The 14,912-nt window shown below is 39.7% G+C and overlaps 4 protein-coding genes across 4 annotated transcripts; 2 read left to right on the plus strand and 2 right to left on the minus strand.

Annotated features, from left to right (window-relative positions):
* Positions 1-30: 30 nt before the first annotated feature.
* LOC101296912 (transcription factor UNE12-like) lies at positions 31-3,960 on the plus strand. Its single transcript, XM_004289847.1, has 6 exons — positions 31-461; positions 1,133-1,252; positions 1,431-1,496; positions 2,183-2,248; positions 2,893-2,970; positions 3,057-3,960. The coding sequence occupies exons 1-6, from the start codon at positions 144-146 to the stop codon at positions 3,285-3,287; spliced, it is 879 nt and encodes a 292-aa protein (XP_004289895.1). The 5' UTR covers positions 31-143; the 3' UTR covers positions 3,288-3,960.
* A 1,026-nt stretch (positions 3,961-4,986) lies between these two features.
* LOC101297493 (sucrose transport protein SUC2-like) lies at positions 4,987-6,666 on the minus strand. The gene is made up of 3 exons (XM_004289849.1): positions 5,391-6,666; positions 5,257-5,300; positions 4,987-5,163 (listed from the first exon to the last, which is right to left on the minus strand). The coding sequence occupies exons 1-3, from the start codon at positions 6,664-6,666 to the stop codon at positions 4,987-4,989; spliced, it is 1,497 nt and encodes a 498-aa protein (XP_004289897.1).
* A 1,152-nt stretch (positions 6,667-7,818) lies between these two features.
* Positions 7,819-9,793, plus strand: LOC101298664 (protein OSB2, chloroplastic-like). The gene is made up of 5 exons (XM_004289853.1): positions 7,819-8,230; positions 8,373-8,511; positions 8,603-8,681; positions 8,765-8,871; positions 9,432-9,793. Exons 1-5 carry the CDS (start codon positions 7,890-7,892, stop codon positions 9,612-9,614), a joined length of 849 nt encoding a protein of 282 aa, XP_004289901.1. The 5' UTR covers positions 7,819-7,889; the 3' UTR covers positions 9,615-9,793.
* Positions 9,794-10,114: 321 nt separating this feature from the next.
* LOC101298952 (auxin-induced protein 22D-like) lies at positions 10,115-11,257 on the minus strand. The gene is made up of 2 exons (XM_004289854.1): positions 10,897-11,257; positions 10,115-10,782 (listed from the first exon to the last, which is right to left on the minus strand). Exons 1-2 carry the CDS (start codon positions 11,118-11,120, stop codon positions 10,437-10,439), a joined length of 570 nt encoding a protein of 189 aa, XP_004289902.1. The 5' UTR covers positions 11,121-11,257; the 3' UTR covers positions 10,115-10,436.
* Between the last annotated feature and the right edge of the window lie 3,655 nt (positions 11,258-14,912).

A 14,912-nucleotide genomic window follows, 5' to 3' on the forward strand; every position in this document is an offset into this window, starting at 1 on the left:
TNNTNTNTNTCTNTCTNTCTCTACTAACTACTCTCTCTCTCTCTCTCTCTCTCTCTCTCTCTCTCTCTTCTTCTTTGCATGTAGATGCTCTCTGAAAACCCTAACTCGCCCCAAACCCCCTATCTCATCTCCGATTCCTCCCCATGGCCAACAACCCCTCCGAAGCCCAGGCCGACGATTTCCTCGAGCAAATCCTCGGCCTCCCCAATTTCGCCTCCGCCGATGCTAATTTGACCGGCGCCGACGGAGGCATGGCCGGACCTCCGTCCTCGATGATGCTGCAGCTCAGCTCCGGTGACGGCTCCGGCCACATCGGCGGCGGATTCCACGGCGGAGTGTTTCCGTTGGGGCTGAGCCTGGAGCAGGGGAAGGCCGGGTTTTTGAAGCCTGAGGAGGCCTCCGGGAGCGGGAAGCGGTTTCGAGACGACGTCGTTGATAGTAGAGCTTCTAATGTCAAAAATGTGAGATTCCCCAACTTTTGATCACTCTTTTTTTGGCTCTAAAGTTTGAGTCTTGAATTTGTTGAATCGATTTTCAGGTGGTTTAGTGACAGTTTAGAATGCTTTACTGCTTGGTGTTTGCTTAAGTAGAATTAAGTATTTCTTAATTTGGTTTACTGTGTTTGTTTAATAACTAAGAAGACAAGCGAAAGAAAACAAGGATGATAAGTTGGGCTTTTTTTAATTAATTATATGAGATTCAAGTACTCATATCTGACAAGAGGTAAAATACAAGGGATTTTGAGAAATGTCTAGCCAGGATCAAACAGAAAGCTGACTTAAGTCATGAAAACCAAATATCCATAAGCATTCTGGAAAACGGTGGGTGAAAAAGCGGAAGCATGTGAAAAGTTAAGGGTGTGCATGTGGGTTTAGAGTTTACTTTTTGTTTCTGGGGATCAAGATAATTATAACATAATGATTTTAACACATGCACTTGCTCATTTCAGTATTATTAGGTAGGTGCTCAAAACGTAGAAAGCAATTCAGTTAGTGTATATGCCTTTTTTAATTTATTCTTACAGTGTTTACATTTTAGGATCCAATGTGGTTTTCTTGTGTATAGGTAGTATGGAACACCATTACTCTGTGAAATGCTGTCCTTGGTCATATAAATTGTGGCATTGTTGCAGGTTTTCCATGGGCAACCGATTTCCAGTACAGTTGCTGCAGCACCACATCCACCAGCCATGCGACCGAGGGTAAGGGCTAGAAGAGGACAAGCTACGGATCCACATAGCATAGCTGAGCGGGTGAGTAACTACAATTTACTCATAAGAAACTCTCCCTGAATTCTTTAAGGAAGTGCATGCTACTTAGTGATCTATGTTAAAGCTTGTTCTGGCGGTAGACCTTGGAACTATAATGAAAATTTCCCTTCTTCCACCTTTATATAATAGAATCATTCTTTTTTGGATCTTTTCTGTACAGTTGCGCCGTGAACGAATAGCAGAAAGAATTAGAGCGTTGCAGGAACTAGTTCCCAGTGTGAACAAGGTCAGTGTCATCTTTCTTCATGCTTGCTAGGAACTACAATCATAAAATTTTATGAATGATGAGGAGGATAGATTCTTGTCTTCTTTAAACTAATGGTGTTACTGTATCATAGCTTTTTCCTATCAACATGGATAAGTGAGTATTTCTAACTCTAATTTAGGCTTCCCATTACTATGGATCTATTATACCTCATATAAGTTTAAGGTTGTGATATATTTTCCTGCATTCTAATGTTGCAAGGCCAAGAGCGCACAACTGAATATAACATTTTTCAAACTTTAAGACCACAATCAGAATAATCATATAGGCTGTACATCCTTTCAAATAAACTTTAGCTGGCCTGTTGTTCTAAGGTCCACTCTTGAAAAGATACTGTTTGCTTAAGAGAGTTATGGTGTGAACTTCAACTTCACTGGGAATTTTATTGTAACATTTGAATGATTTGTTATTTTATGATAGTGCATGCCTATATAACCATTTCTATTAAGTTACATGATGCATGGTGCTATGGCATTCTAACAGCTGTTAAAGATTATAATTTGTTACTGAGAATTGTTTCAGTGCTGGTTTGTTGTGGAATATCTTGCTTATTCTTGATGTTCCTTCAGATGTCAACTCAAACAAGCTAGCATTGACCATTCTCTTCTTATCTCTGTCCTTAAAAATATCTACTTATGTTTCTGCAGACAGACAGAGCTGCTATGCTTGACGAAATAATGGATTATGTGAAGTTCCTGAGGCTCCAAGTAAAGGTATAGTAAACATAAATACAATTTTTTAACGCTCATTCTCTTTGTATTATATATATAGTCTGCAAAACAAGCATTATTTCCTGTGATATCAACACTTTCAGTTCAAGTAGTGTCTCTACCATAAATTGTTTCCGGTCTTCCTTTAGATATGCATATTTTAATTACTGGTACACTTCTTTGAGTCCACAAGTTGGCTAATACTCTCCTATTACGTTAGTGTCAAAAAATTTATTTTCATCATCATGGCAAATACAAAGTGTATGCCATTTACAAGATTTAAACTTGATCAAAGGTCTTTGGAATTCGAACTTATCCATAATTAAAAAAAAATGGAATCAAGGTCTTTGGGTGTTTTGTTGCTTATAAAGATAAGAACGAATAATTGAAACCCTGTTCCTAGACTTAAGTTGGTTCTTTACAGTGGGCAGATTTGGACTTCTCGGTCTTCCTATGATATGAATTTGAAACTTGTGTTGGTGTAGTGTATCGGTCAAGTCATTACAAATGGTAGATACTTTCGTTTATTTTTGACTGATTTGTTAGGTTTTGGATTTTGAGTGGAGTGGAGCAAGTCTTCATATGATGATGAAGAAAGTGACAGTGTTTCTTAATTTCTTAATTCACTCAATTCATATGCTTTATAGGTTTTGAGTATGAGTAGATTGGGAGGAGCTGGTGCTGTGGCACCACTTGTAACGGACATCCCACTATCTTCGGTTGAGGTATTAATGGAAACGTTTTAATTTTGGTATTTTTTTTCTTTGTTTCTTTTTCGTTATCAACAACCATGCCTCTGTCCTGGTCTCAGGAAGAAGGTGGCGAAGGTGGTAGAAACCAACCGGCATGGGATAAATGGTCTAATGATGGCACAGAACGACAAGTCGCTAAGCTTATGGAAGAAAATGTTGGAGCTGCAATGCAGTTCCTTCAATCGAAGGCTCTCTGCATCATGCCTGTTTCACTAGCCTCAGCAATTTACCACACACAACCACCAGACACCTCCAGCGTTGTCAAGCCTGAAATGAATCCTCCTTCATAGACCTCAAGAAAAAGAAAGGGTATGCGTTCCCACTGCCCCGTGGAAAACACACTAGATGCTCTTGGGGTCCCATGCCTTGCTTGTCTCATTCCTACCCCCATCTTTAGTTGGTTTGCTCAGCTTCAAATTGCATTCAAAGTCAGATGCCATAGTTTCTTGCTTTTGCCTTTTCTTTCAACTTTTGTCAAGACAGGGTTCGATGTCAATGCTCTAAAAAATACGAGCAGGTCCTCCATGTCTTGCCAGGTTAAAGTAAAGGAGAGGAATTGTCAAAAGCTCACTTGATATGCTCTTCTTTTTGTACCAATGGTGGGGGTAGTGGAAAATGATGGTAGCCCTTTTGTAGTGGGACTCTCATTGTTGCTAGTGGGTTATGGGACCTTCTGAAAAGGAATAGAGCAGTATATATAATATATCTTTCAATGTATCCTAGAAGATTGTAATGTAGAGGATGATGCATAATGGTTGTTGCTAGTTTGAAAATGCTGGGTACCAGAAGTCCAGCAAAATTGATAATGCTACTTTTGGTTTAGGGGATTCGTGAGTGAATTTTAATAGGGAATATGGACTTTTTTTCTGTTCGCCTAAATCATTATTGGAGGATAATTCATTAGGAGGGAGATAGTGGATAGTCTGATCTGACTAGGTCTGTAAAGTGATGGATATGCGTAGGTTTAAAGCTTGATTAACAAGATATCAAGAACTGTTTAATAGTAATATTCTCTCATATTCCGAAGTTAAACATGGACTTGATTCCACCATTCTTTAATCATGTTGAATAAGTTCGGTACCTATCTTCATGATGCTCCTCCATTCATCATTTAGAATTGTTTGGTATATCAATTTGGTCTATGAGTTCAGACAGTGCAGAAATAGTTTGGGTATTTAAGGTCTTGGAATGTGGAAGTGTGGAGGTAGGGGTGGAGCGTTGCCAGTACAAAACCGAACTTTCCCCGTATGGCTGTATGACTGTATCGAAGCTTAGACATAACCAAACCAAACCCAACCCCGTGATGATTTGGTCAATATACGAGTAGTTTGAATATGCAAGTAATTTCAAGTAGTTCGTAATTTCAAGTTGTTGAAAAGTAAATACGTGAATAGTTTAACAATGCCCGGGTTTTCCCAATTCCCGGCAAATAGTATTCGATTAATTGCTCGTATTTTCTCAAACTTCAAACCCTCAAATAATTGCTAGATTATTTTTTCTTGGGTAAAAGTTATAAATGGTCCTCGTGGTTTGAAGTCATGGTTACGTTTGTCACCGTGGTTTAAAAATGATTAATTTTGATCCTCGTATTTTATATATCGATTAATCATAACCCGATGATAACATTTTATCTAACACTGTTAGTGAGATTTTTACGCCAACATCATATGATGAGATAATTATGTTCAAGCGATTAGTGTTTGATTAATTGCTTGTATTTTCTCTGAAACTTCAGACCCTCAGATAATTGATTGCTAGATTGTTTTTTCTTTGAAATAACTGAAGAGTTGTATTGATTAAGTCAGATGGTTACAATCAAATACGAGTGCATCCATTCTAATAGTTGGAGCATCACTCTGGTCACTTGACATTCGTCAAAGACTCATAAACTATACTAGCCAATTTGTGAGAACATACACAGTTAGTTGTTCTAAGAGTATGAGCTCCACAAAAGAAAACAAAAGGAACAATAATTAACGAGAGGATGGACTAATGAAACCCAGCAGGTACAACAGTTGGAGTAGCATGATCTGGCGGAGGGGATGGTAGAACAATCAAAGCAAGGATTCCACTAATTACCGCTGCAACGGCTCCGAGGACAAAAGCCGGCAAGTTCCCTCCACCAAAAGAAGCATCCAGCGGTCCACTTATAACCGATACAAACATCTGAAATATGTTATTTCATTCGTTAATTCATAAACCATTCAATTAATTCCGCTGCAATTAGATATCCATTAATTATGAAATATGTTAGATTACCTGTGGTACGACAATGGCTATATTCAACACACCCAAAGAAAGCCCTGTGAAGACCAAATTTGTACAGTTAATGTTAATGTTACGTAATTTATTTTAAAATTAAATTACTCAATCACAGAGAAAAAAATGTATACCTTGTCCAGCACCAGAATTGCTGCAAAAGATGGATGCCATTGCAAACGGAATGCTGAAGGTGACAGCCTGTGGGATCCCCAACGCGGCGAATATTAGCAACGCACCGGCTTTAACTCCAGCGGGCGGCGGCGATGGCTCAGCTCCTCCAACTGCAGGGTTGGCATGTCGATAGTTCTCGGCCATTTTGGTCACCACTATCGTCATCAAGAGGCAGATGGCTAGGAAAAAATTAGCTACTCCCCAAATCCTTTTCGGTCCATTAACCCCTCTAGAGAAGTAAACAATTGCGAGAGACATTGCACCTAAAACGAAAGCATTGAGCATCAGACCAAGTGATCCTGCCCGGACTCCCATCTCATAAAGACGTCCCTTGCCGACGACGCCACCGTAAACTTCCTTGCCCATCCAGTCAGTATCAAACAATAAGAACCCGAACCACGCCACCCAGTTCAAGCATGTTACTAAAAGAAGGATCCACATCGGCTTCTTCAACTGTTGGAAAGATCGAAAAATCTCACCGAACATCGTTCCTCCTGCTGCTTCTGTTCCCAAAGCATTTTTGTCGTAAGGTTTCTCCTTTACTGCAGTTAGGGCTAAGACAGTGAGGATCAGAAGCAAACAAATCGATATGAAGAAGCAGCTCTTGAGGTTGGCGCAGTAAATGTCGCATGCTTTTGTCGTAGTGAAGGGAAAAATTTTGTGAAGACCTTTCAACGATCCAGCAGCATAACCGAGAACGTTGCCGACGGCCATGAAGAACGAGAAGAGAGCATTTGCCGTTCTCATTTTCTTCATATCGGAGCCTGATATGTCTGCCAGAAGAGCCCTGCATGGCCCTTGCAGCATGTTATTTGCCACATCTAGAATCCAAAACCCTACAACAAATACAGCCACGGCTCTCGGCTTTGTGGATTTCTCCCACGAGTCTCCGGCCTTAACACCTATATCGGCGGCGTAACCAATCATAAAAACGGCGACGGCAACAAGCCCTGCTCCGGCGGCAATGAAAGGGCGGCGGCGCCCGAAACGAGAGGTGTTGCGGTCGCTGTAGTAACCGACGATGGGTTGCACCAGTAAGCCAGAGATAGGGCCGCAGAGCCAGACGACTGCGGCCCATTTGTGTGGGACCCCCAGTTGCTGGACGTAGGGGGTCAGTAACGACAGCTGAAGCGCCCAACCGAACTGTATTCCGGCTGCGATGGAGGCTACCATGACTATCTTTGATATTGGGCTCGAGGGCTCCGGAGAGCTCACCATGTTTTCAACTTCTACCATGGTTTAGTGAAATATAAGCTGATCGGAGAATTTGGAGATAGACGACTGTGAAAATGTTTTGTTTACAATGATGATTGAGGATGCTAGCAAGGGAAGGGGGTATTTATATTTATGATTGAGGTATTTATGCTACCTCAATCATATCCAAATATCTCCATATTCGTGATCAATGAGTCGTTACAACAAATTCAGTTTCCTCAAAAGTGTCGTGTCAACGAATTCGAAAGATTTTTAGTTTGGGATGAAGGGTTTTATTAGATTGTAATTTGCTGGAGGCATTGGTTCGACACAACCATAATGCAGATTGTGTTAATTTCTCACATCCAATCTAAGTAAACTAAAAAAACAATATATAATCTATAGATAAAACCACTAGAATTCCTGAATGAAATCAATCCAGAGAGATAACCAATCGATCCTAGAAATAGCAACAACGACACGAGGAGTTAATGACGGAAAATCGCTCTAACAATATCAGGTCGGTACACCTCTGCTACACAATGGACTCATGTATTCTTGTTCCCCTGAGGGACAACTTTACATAATTTGGAGGGATAGATACATCTCAACCACATGTTTAAATCAAATTCACTTGTCACTCAGTCCCTCAAAAACTCTTCTCAGCTAAGCACGACTCCAAACGAAAAATCGCGAACCAATAACCACTCAAAGATCCTCTTGTCTTGTGATTAGATCGAGCTGCCATTTGGTTTGTTAATTATCAAACCGACCGATATTTTAGATTTGGAAGCTATAATAAGTAAGAGGAATATAAAGTTTATAACTATATATCTGAAAATTTTATTATTTTTCATTATACTTTATATTACAAAGAATTAGTTGTTGTAGTGTTGGTAATACCGAAAACCAGAAAACCGAACTTGGTAGATAAAATTAGATATCGAAAATTTTAGTTAGTAATTAGTAGCACAAATCTTAATTAAACCGGAAGCTTTGGTTTTGAAGTTGATAATACCCTATAATTAACCGATTCGAACCGACAAACTGACAGCCCTACTTGTGACACAAAGCCCAACGTCATGTAACTAGTGCAATTTTGCATTTGCAATATCATCATCTTGAACCCAAAACCTGAACGGCCCAAAACTATATAAGACCTCTCGTTTTTTCACTTCTTTCCTTCAACTGAGAAAAAATCCCAAAAAGCAGAGAGATAAGCCTAGAACCACGGCGGAGTTTGGCGCCCACACCGAAACAAAGCCATGGCGTTAGACCTCGCTCTTCAACCACCAACCGCCACCAACTTCCTCACTCAACTCCCCTCTCTCTCCCCAACCACCACCCAAAACCACTTGTCCTTCGCGCGGCGTCGTTTCACATTTAAATGCGCCGTGGAGTACAGCCGTGACCACTACAGCAGCAGTCTCCAAGTCCCGGTGGCCCACCCTAGACCCGCGGAGGTCCAGTGGAAGAAGGAGCTCTGTAACACGGTCCAGCTCATCGGCGTCGTCGGGCTTCCCGTCGAGATTAAGCACCTCCCCTCCGGTAAAGTCCTCGCCTGGACCCGCCTCGCCGTCAAGAAATCCGCCACCGACACCTCTTGGTAACTTTCCTCACTTACTTCAATTTTACGGTCTCAGTTTTTACTAGGGAGTATGAAGCATTTAACTTTACGTCGAGTTTGTGTTAAAATAGAGTTTGATTGAGTTGAAAATAGTGTTAATTTGGGGAATTGGTATTTGCAGGATTAATTTGACATTTTGGGATGATCTAGCACATGTTGCGTTTCAGCATTTAGAGAAAGGCAACCAGATATATGTTTCGGGAAGACTGATTTCGGATGCTGTCGAAACCAGTGAGGGGAAACAGCAAACCTACTATAAGGTTTTCTTTTGCCCTCCGGAGTATCTGTTTTGTGGTGTTATTCGGTTGCTTATTCGTGTGGAAATGATGATGTTGCGGAATCTTTGTGCAGGTTGTTGTTCAGCAGCTGAATTTTGTCGAGAAGAGCTCCCCGTCAGTGAATGGACAGGACTCGGATTCCTTTACACCAGGCAAGTCGTGTTTTCCGTAATGTGAGTCTTGGTTAAGAGCAGGGGAGCAGTTTTTTCTTATGTGTTCTTTGTGTTTCTTGCAGGCAGAAGTTCTAGCCACAGCTTTACAAAGCACACGGAAACCACACAAGAATTGTGGCAAGCATTCTTTGCTAATCCAGGAGAGTGGTGGGACAATAGGAAGACCAAGGTAATTTTTTTCAATCACATCTACTATCCATATGGCTTACATATATTCTTATGCATAAATGAATATCTTGACCCACCAAATTTAGCAATGCAAGAGTACCTAAAAACTAGAACCACACTCCTGTATTGTAGAGTTAGGCCGTTTTCCTAAATACCACACTTATGTACCACAAAACTATGATGTTTCATTTCCTGTAAGTTTTGGAGAAAAGAATGGTTACCAATTGCATATGGCTTTGCTATGTATCTGCCATACTCTAAGTTTGGACAGAAGAAACATTGGTACCACTTGCATCTGCCTGTTATATGTATCTATCATTTTATTTAGTTTGATCTCTGAGAAATGTTTCAAGAGAAAATTATCATCTACGTGTTTTCATTCTAGGAATATCTCATATATACAGTTCGTTTTGAATGATAAAATAGAGGTCCTTCGAATGAAATACTGTGTATTACCATAGTTCTAGCGGCATTATGCAAAGTTGCACATGTAAAACTTAGTTCAGAGTTTAATATAAGAATATATGAACTTACCCCTGGTTATTCAAATATGACTTTCAGAGGAATTCAAAATATCCAGATTTCAAACACAGAGACACTGGAGAGGCCTTGTGGATTGAAGGCCGGAACAATCCACCATGGGTGAAGTCCCAGCTTGCTATACTAGATACTAGAATGGGTACCGCTAATGATCAAGACAATAAGACGCATTCAAACCTATTTACTGATGATAATTTTTTTTAAGTGCTGGAAGAGCTAGCTATAGGAAACAGTTATGAAGGGGGGTGATTGTTGTATATTATCACTTTTTGTTCAAGATACTGACAATTTTCGCTTTGGTTCTGTAGTATGTAGATTTTCCAATTACTCCATGTTCTGATAATTGGTTCTGTTGTACTAATTGAAAGTTTGGGGCTTCACTTAGGGTGAGGTTCCAGATCATTTCCAAGTGTTGTGGTTCTTATGCTAATCTTAATTGCTCAAACATATGATCTTTCAACCTCTGACAACTATACATTGTTATTAGCTTATGATTAACAAGGACCTAGAACTGAAATTTGTAGAAGGGTTTGATGCATTTTGAATACTGATTCATGCATGATATAGGAGTCATAGTACAATTCTTGATTGGGAAATCAGATATTCTAGGTACTCGATCTTCTGTATCGTCAATGGTGGTGAACTGGCCTCAAGGGAAAGTCTGGGCAACAACTAATGACATTAAGAAACATACATTTGCATGTATTTGAAATTTACACAAAAATTGATGTGTATATATCATATCTTATTCATACATAAACTTGGAAAAAGAGCGTACATGTAAAATCCTCTGTACAATTGGATCTCAACTATATATGTTTCTCTTTTTTCCTTTCAGCATTTCTTACAAACATATATTGAGTTTGAAACGGAAAAAATGAAACTGTATTCTGAACTAAATATGTGTTTCTTTGTTTTTGTGTCGTAAATCTCGAATTCTCGGCAAACTTGGTGGAGAATTCGAGCCAAACAAGGGAGTCTTGAGCGTCCTCAATGTGTTTGTTCTTTGGTAGTTTTGTGTTACTTTCAGAGACAAGCCAGTCCTCTAGCTTCAGATCCTTTCATGATTCTCAGCCTTTTGCAGGAAGAAGAAAACATACTCCATGGCACATCTCCGACTAGCATCCAGTCACCATCTTTGTCTTGATAAGTAGGAGCAAACTCAGATCCATTGTAGCCTTCTCTCTCTGAGTAGCTACCAATAGTCAGCTTGAACATTTCCTCTAAGGCCTTGAGGAGTTCCGGGTAGCTCTTGTAAACCTTGATATCAATCTTCCTCAGGTAAGGAGCTCCGTCTACGCTTACTTTCACATACGCTTGCATAGCGTTTTTCCGGTAAGATCTGATCGGAGGCCATCCAACAACTTGTGTCCTGCATAACATTAACATAAGAGAATTAGTCATCTGCTTTGGAGCATTTATATAGAGCATCTCAGATTAAGAACGCTAAAGCCTTGCGTCACAAGAAATAAGATATGGGGCATACTTGGATGGACGGGAAGTCAAATCTGGTGTCTCATCGTCGGTAGTAGACGACCTGCACTCCTCATTATCGGCCGAGTCTTGCTCCGGTGAAGCCCTCTTCTTAGTACTAGGAGGAGGTGATGCAGCTGATTCTTCAATGCCGCTTCCGGGCAATCCCAATCTGAGCTCAGTTGCCTTGAAGTTGAGCTGCTCGTCATGGCTTTCATAGCTCACCGACCCTTCCATGTTAATCGATTTGGTGTTATACACAAACTCTTTGTTCACCAAACAGCACTAGGAGAATAATTACGATTGAGAGGAATGAGAATTGAGTTCTTGTGTTTGTATGTTGTGGAGTTGAAGTTTTGGTTGAAGTTGTTTGTGAAGAAAGAGGTGATGGTGCTCAAAGTTTTATAGGATGGAGGTTATGATTGTGAGGGAACACTATTTTAGGCAATAGGATTTTATTTGCAAAGGTGCGTGGCAACATGAGATTCACTCATTAGAAATCCTGACACCACATCTTGTCTCCCACGCGTTACTTCAATGACCAACCAGAGGTGGACAGTTTGGCCAGAGAAGAATTTCAAGCGGGGTCCTACTCCACGCTCATGAAAAATGATTTCTTCTTTTTTCTCATTTCGGAAACCCGAAATTTCACTCAAAACTGCTTTGTTCAATCTTGTAGAAGAATATACTAGCAAACTAGCTAATCAGTTCAAAGAGAAATTTAACACCTCATTCCCTTAGAAATAAATCAGGTTTAACATCAACTTATACTTGAGACAAGGACAAGAAAATGTCGTCGTGCAATTTTGAACCATTTGGTCATTGAATTAGTCTGACAGTTAAGTAAGTGTACGTCTAACGAGTAATGAAATATTCGTGAACAAAAGGCTACCGGTTCGCGTCGTACTTAATAGTAATATTGATTGTCTAGTTTTGCCATTATGCAACTATGTAGCTTAAAACATTAAATTTCCAATTCAAATGATGATGAGCATTTTCTCATTATTCTGTAAACTTTTTTTTTTAAACAAATACGGACATATAACCCATTGTATGCCAAACTTGTGTAGCACATTCCATAACAAAATATCTGATACTCACCTAATATAAAATCAATAGGTTTGATACTGAATATTATGATTTAGATATGGCTTAACACACTGTCATCTGAATAGGGTTCTCTCTTATTCTAATCTATTTCTTGATCTGGAGCTGGGACAGATGCAGATACGGATGCCACTGACCCGAGGAACACCGTGCAGTCTGGTGCCCAACGGGAAGGGGACAAACCAGGGACAAATAAATAATCCCACGGTATTGAAAGACCGTGGACCGATATTGGACGGTAGAGATGAGCCTTTCGGTTGCGAAGAGTGAATCCAGGAGCGTTGGATCTCGACGACCGGGACGGGAACAGTCCATGTGACGGCACGGTCCCACGTGGATCATTGATTGGGGTTGGCATGGCCATGTGGGTGGGAGCTGATTCCATTGGCCTGTGGCTGCATGCCATGTGGACTTCATGTGGGTATGGTCAGCTTACTATTCCCTCCCAAAACCCTAATCGTTGACTGTCGATTTCATAAACCAGTTCATAGCAAAACACATTTAGATTCGAAGTAATCGCAAGTTAGTAAAGAAACAATTTGTTCGACTGACTTCTTATAGAATCTCGTAGACTTGGTCATCGGACTTGGTTAAAGTTAAATAATAGTGAAGAAGTTATCGGTTATACAGTTTATGTCATATTCTCGGTTTTTAGATTAAATGTAATGGCGTCGGATACCGAAGCGAAAGAGTATCATTGACTTAAAAGAATCTCTGGTCATATCACATGGAAGGCGTGTTGACTTTACATTGCTGCAAGCATCCGATGAACATATATATCACTATGAAAATTGGATCTGTTCAGTCTACGAATAGAGTGTTCTTATAAATATCATCTAGTTGAGTTCTTGGTACTTGAGTAATTGAAAAGGAAAATATAGAGTCAATGTATTATAATTAAGATGGTAAGGGTGGTCGATCTCGATCTTATACGTTAATACGTGCATGTATTTAAGAACACTAAGTAGCTAATTTAGCTTCTCGAGTTTTTGATATTCTTCTTCAATATATTCAAACAATGTACAGAATTAAATTTTGATTACAAAGAAATTAGGAAAGTAGAAATTTGTCGTGTATGTGAAGAAACCTTTTCATGCATGGATCTCTATTTCTCTTAGTTAATTTTCAAAAGTTTTAAGTCGACATTTAGCTCCAAACCCTAGGTATATATATATATATCTAGCTACGTACATACGATCATAAATGTATATATAGTTATACAATATACTCAAATCATATGATACGGCACAAGAGTTGGACGTACATGCATGATAATGCTTAGTTTACTGTAGATTGAATCTGATATGTAGCTGCAGGGGTTTTAGAGAACAGCGCAGTTTGTCCATGAGGCTAAAGAGATACAGATATACAGGAAACCCTACAGACACCAACGTCGAAAACTAGCTAAGCTTGTCTTGCTTAATATCAGAGCGCAACTTTTCAAATTGGCCGGTCAAATAAGTTCTGCGTTTTGAACAGCTTGCGAGTTGCGAGATATGAACATGCACACAGCAGGAGACAACTCACAGCTGAGAGAGCCATGGCCATATGCGAAAGGAAGAAGCTAAACTAAGCAAGATATGCCAGCAACAGACAAATAGAAGTGTCGACACAGTACGATCGGGTCATCGAGGGTGCCTCACCCTAATGAATTATATATCTTCTTGCAATAAAACCATGACATTGAGGGCCATGAATGTGCATGGATGCATTGTTCTATGAACAGTGAATCATGCCGCCCCAGATCACAAGCTAGCTAGCTCGATCGACCTTGCTTAATAATTTTTCCAAGGACCACAGACATGAACATAATGATCAAAGGGTCTACCACCTTCCATTATATGAAGCTTCAAGGACTCGGGACATTCGATCATTTCTATGCTACTATGTATGTCTCTGAGTCTCTCTGTCAAATCTCTATGCCCTTGTTCATTCTGATCGATCGAGAAGTTATCTGACATATCTGATCGATACACGTAGCCGAATTTGGTGCATCATTTCAATGATTTCTAGTTACCTACCTACGTTTTATTTTGAAAAACAGTAAATTAAACCCTTGAATATTTAGAACTGTAATCTTACGGAGGTATGATCCATCACGAGCCGAACTAACTCTAAGCATTAAGGTACTCATTTAAATCTTAAGCTCGAGTCGAGCTTAGATCATTTGGGATATATTAACGTGATATTAAGTTATTTAGTTATTTAACAAGTTAACATATATATGCAAAAACTTGAGGTCGTTTTGTTTTATACTTTATGATTTCTAGGTTGCACTACTCCTTTATTCTTCAAGATTATATTTTTGTACTTCTTATCTCTCATATACTACTCTATCTAATTATTTAGCAGAAAAATAAATTAGCATTGATAATTCTAGCTACACACCCATTATACAGTACAATTTCACGAGTTCTACAAATTGAGCGCATATGAACAGCAAAAGTCACACACGTTGTGTGGCCTTTAGATGTGTTGTATTTTTTCAAAAGTGGGGCAAGTGAGGATATTAGTGGAGTATGAAAAGGAAACACCACACGTGTGAATTGCAACACCTCTAACCATACATATTGTTGTAGTGGAAAAAGCTCAAGCTTGAATTTTCTTCTTATAACCCTAGCTATATATAAACTCATGATCTACTACATCTATCTCTCACGAGCTTACCAAACCGAGCATAACAAAGCTCAAGCTCAACTTTTCTTCTTATAACCGAACATAACCGAACATGGAATATGAATAACTGCTTTAAGCCAAACAAGTGCAACATCATCCTTATACACCACCCTGGCTGGCCACCTTTGTTTTGTTGACAGGACCCACCCCGAATTTCACCCTGAAACCCAAGGTAAATCCTGCGGGGTCCACATTCAAGGAAAATTTACCGAAAATTCGGCATAACCTTCCCTGAAAATGGACAAC

Source organism: Fragaria vesca, linkage group LG2 (genome assembly GCF_000184155.1).
Source record: "Fragaria vesca subsp. vesca linkage group LG2, FraVesHawaii_1.0, whole genome shotgun sequence".
NCBI classification, from domain to species: domain Eukaryota; kingdom Viridiplantae; phylum Streptophyta; class Magnoliopsida; order Rosales; family Rosaceae; genus Fragaria; species Fragaria vesca.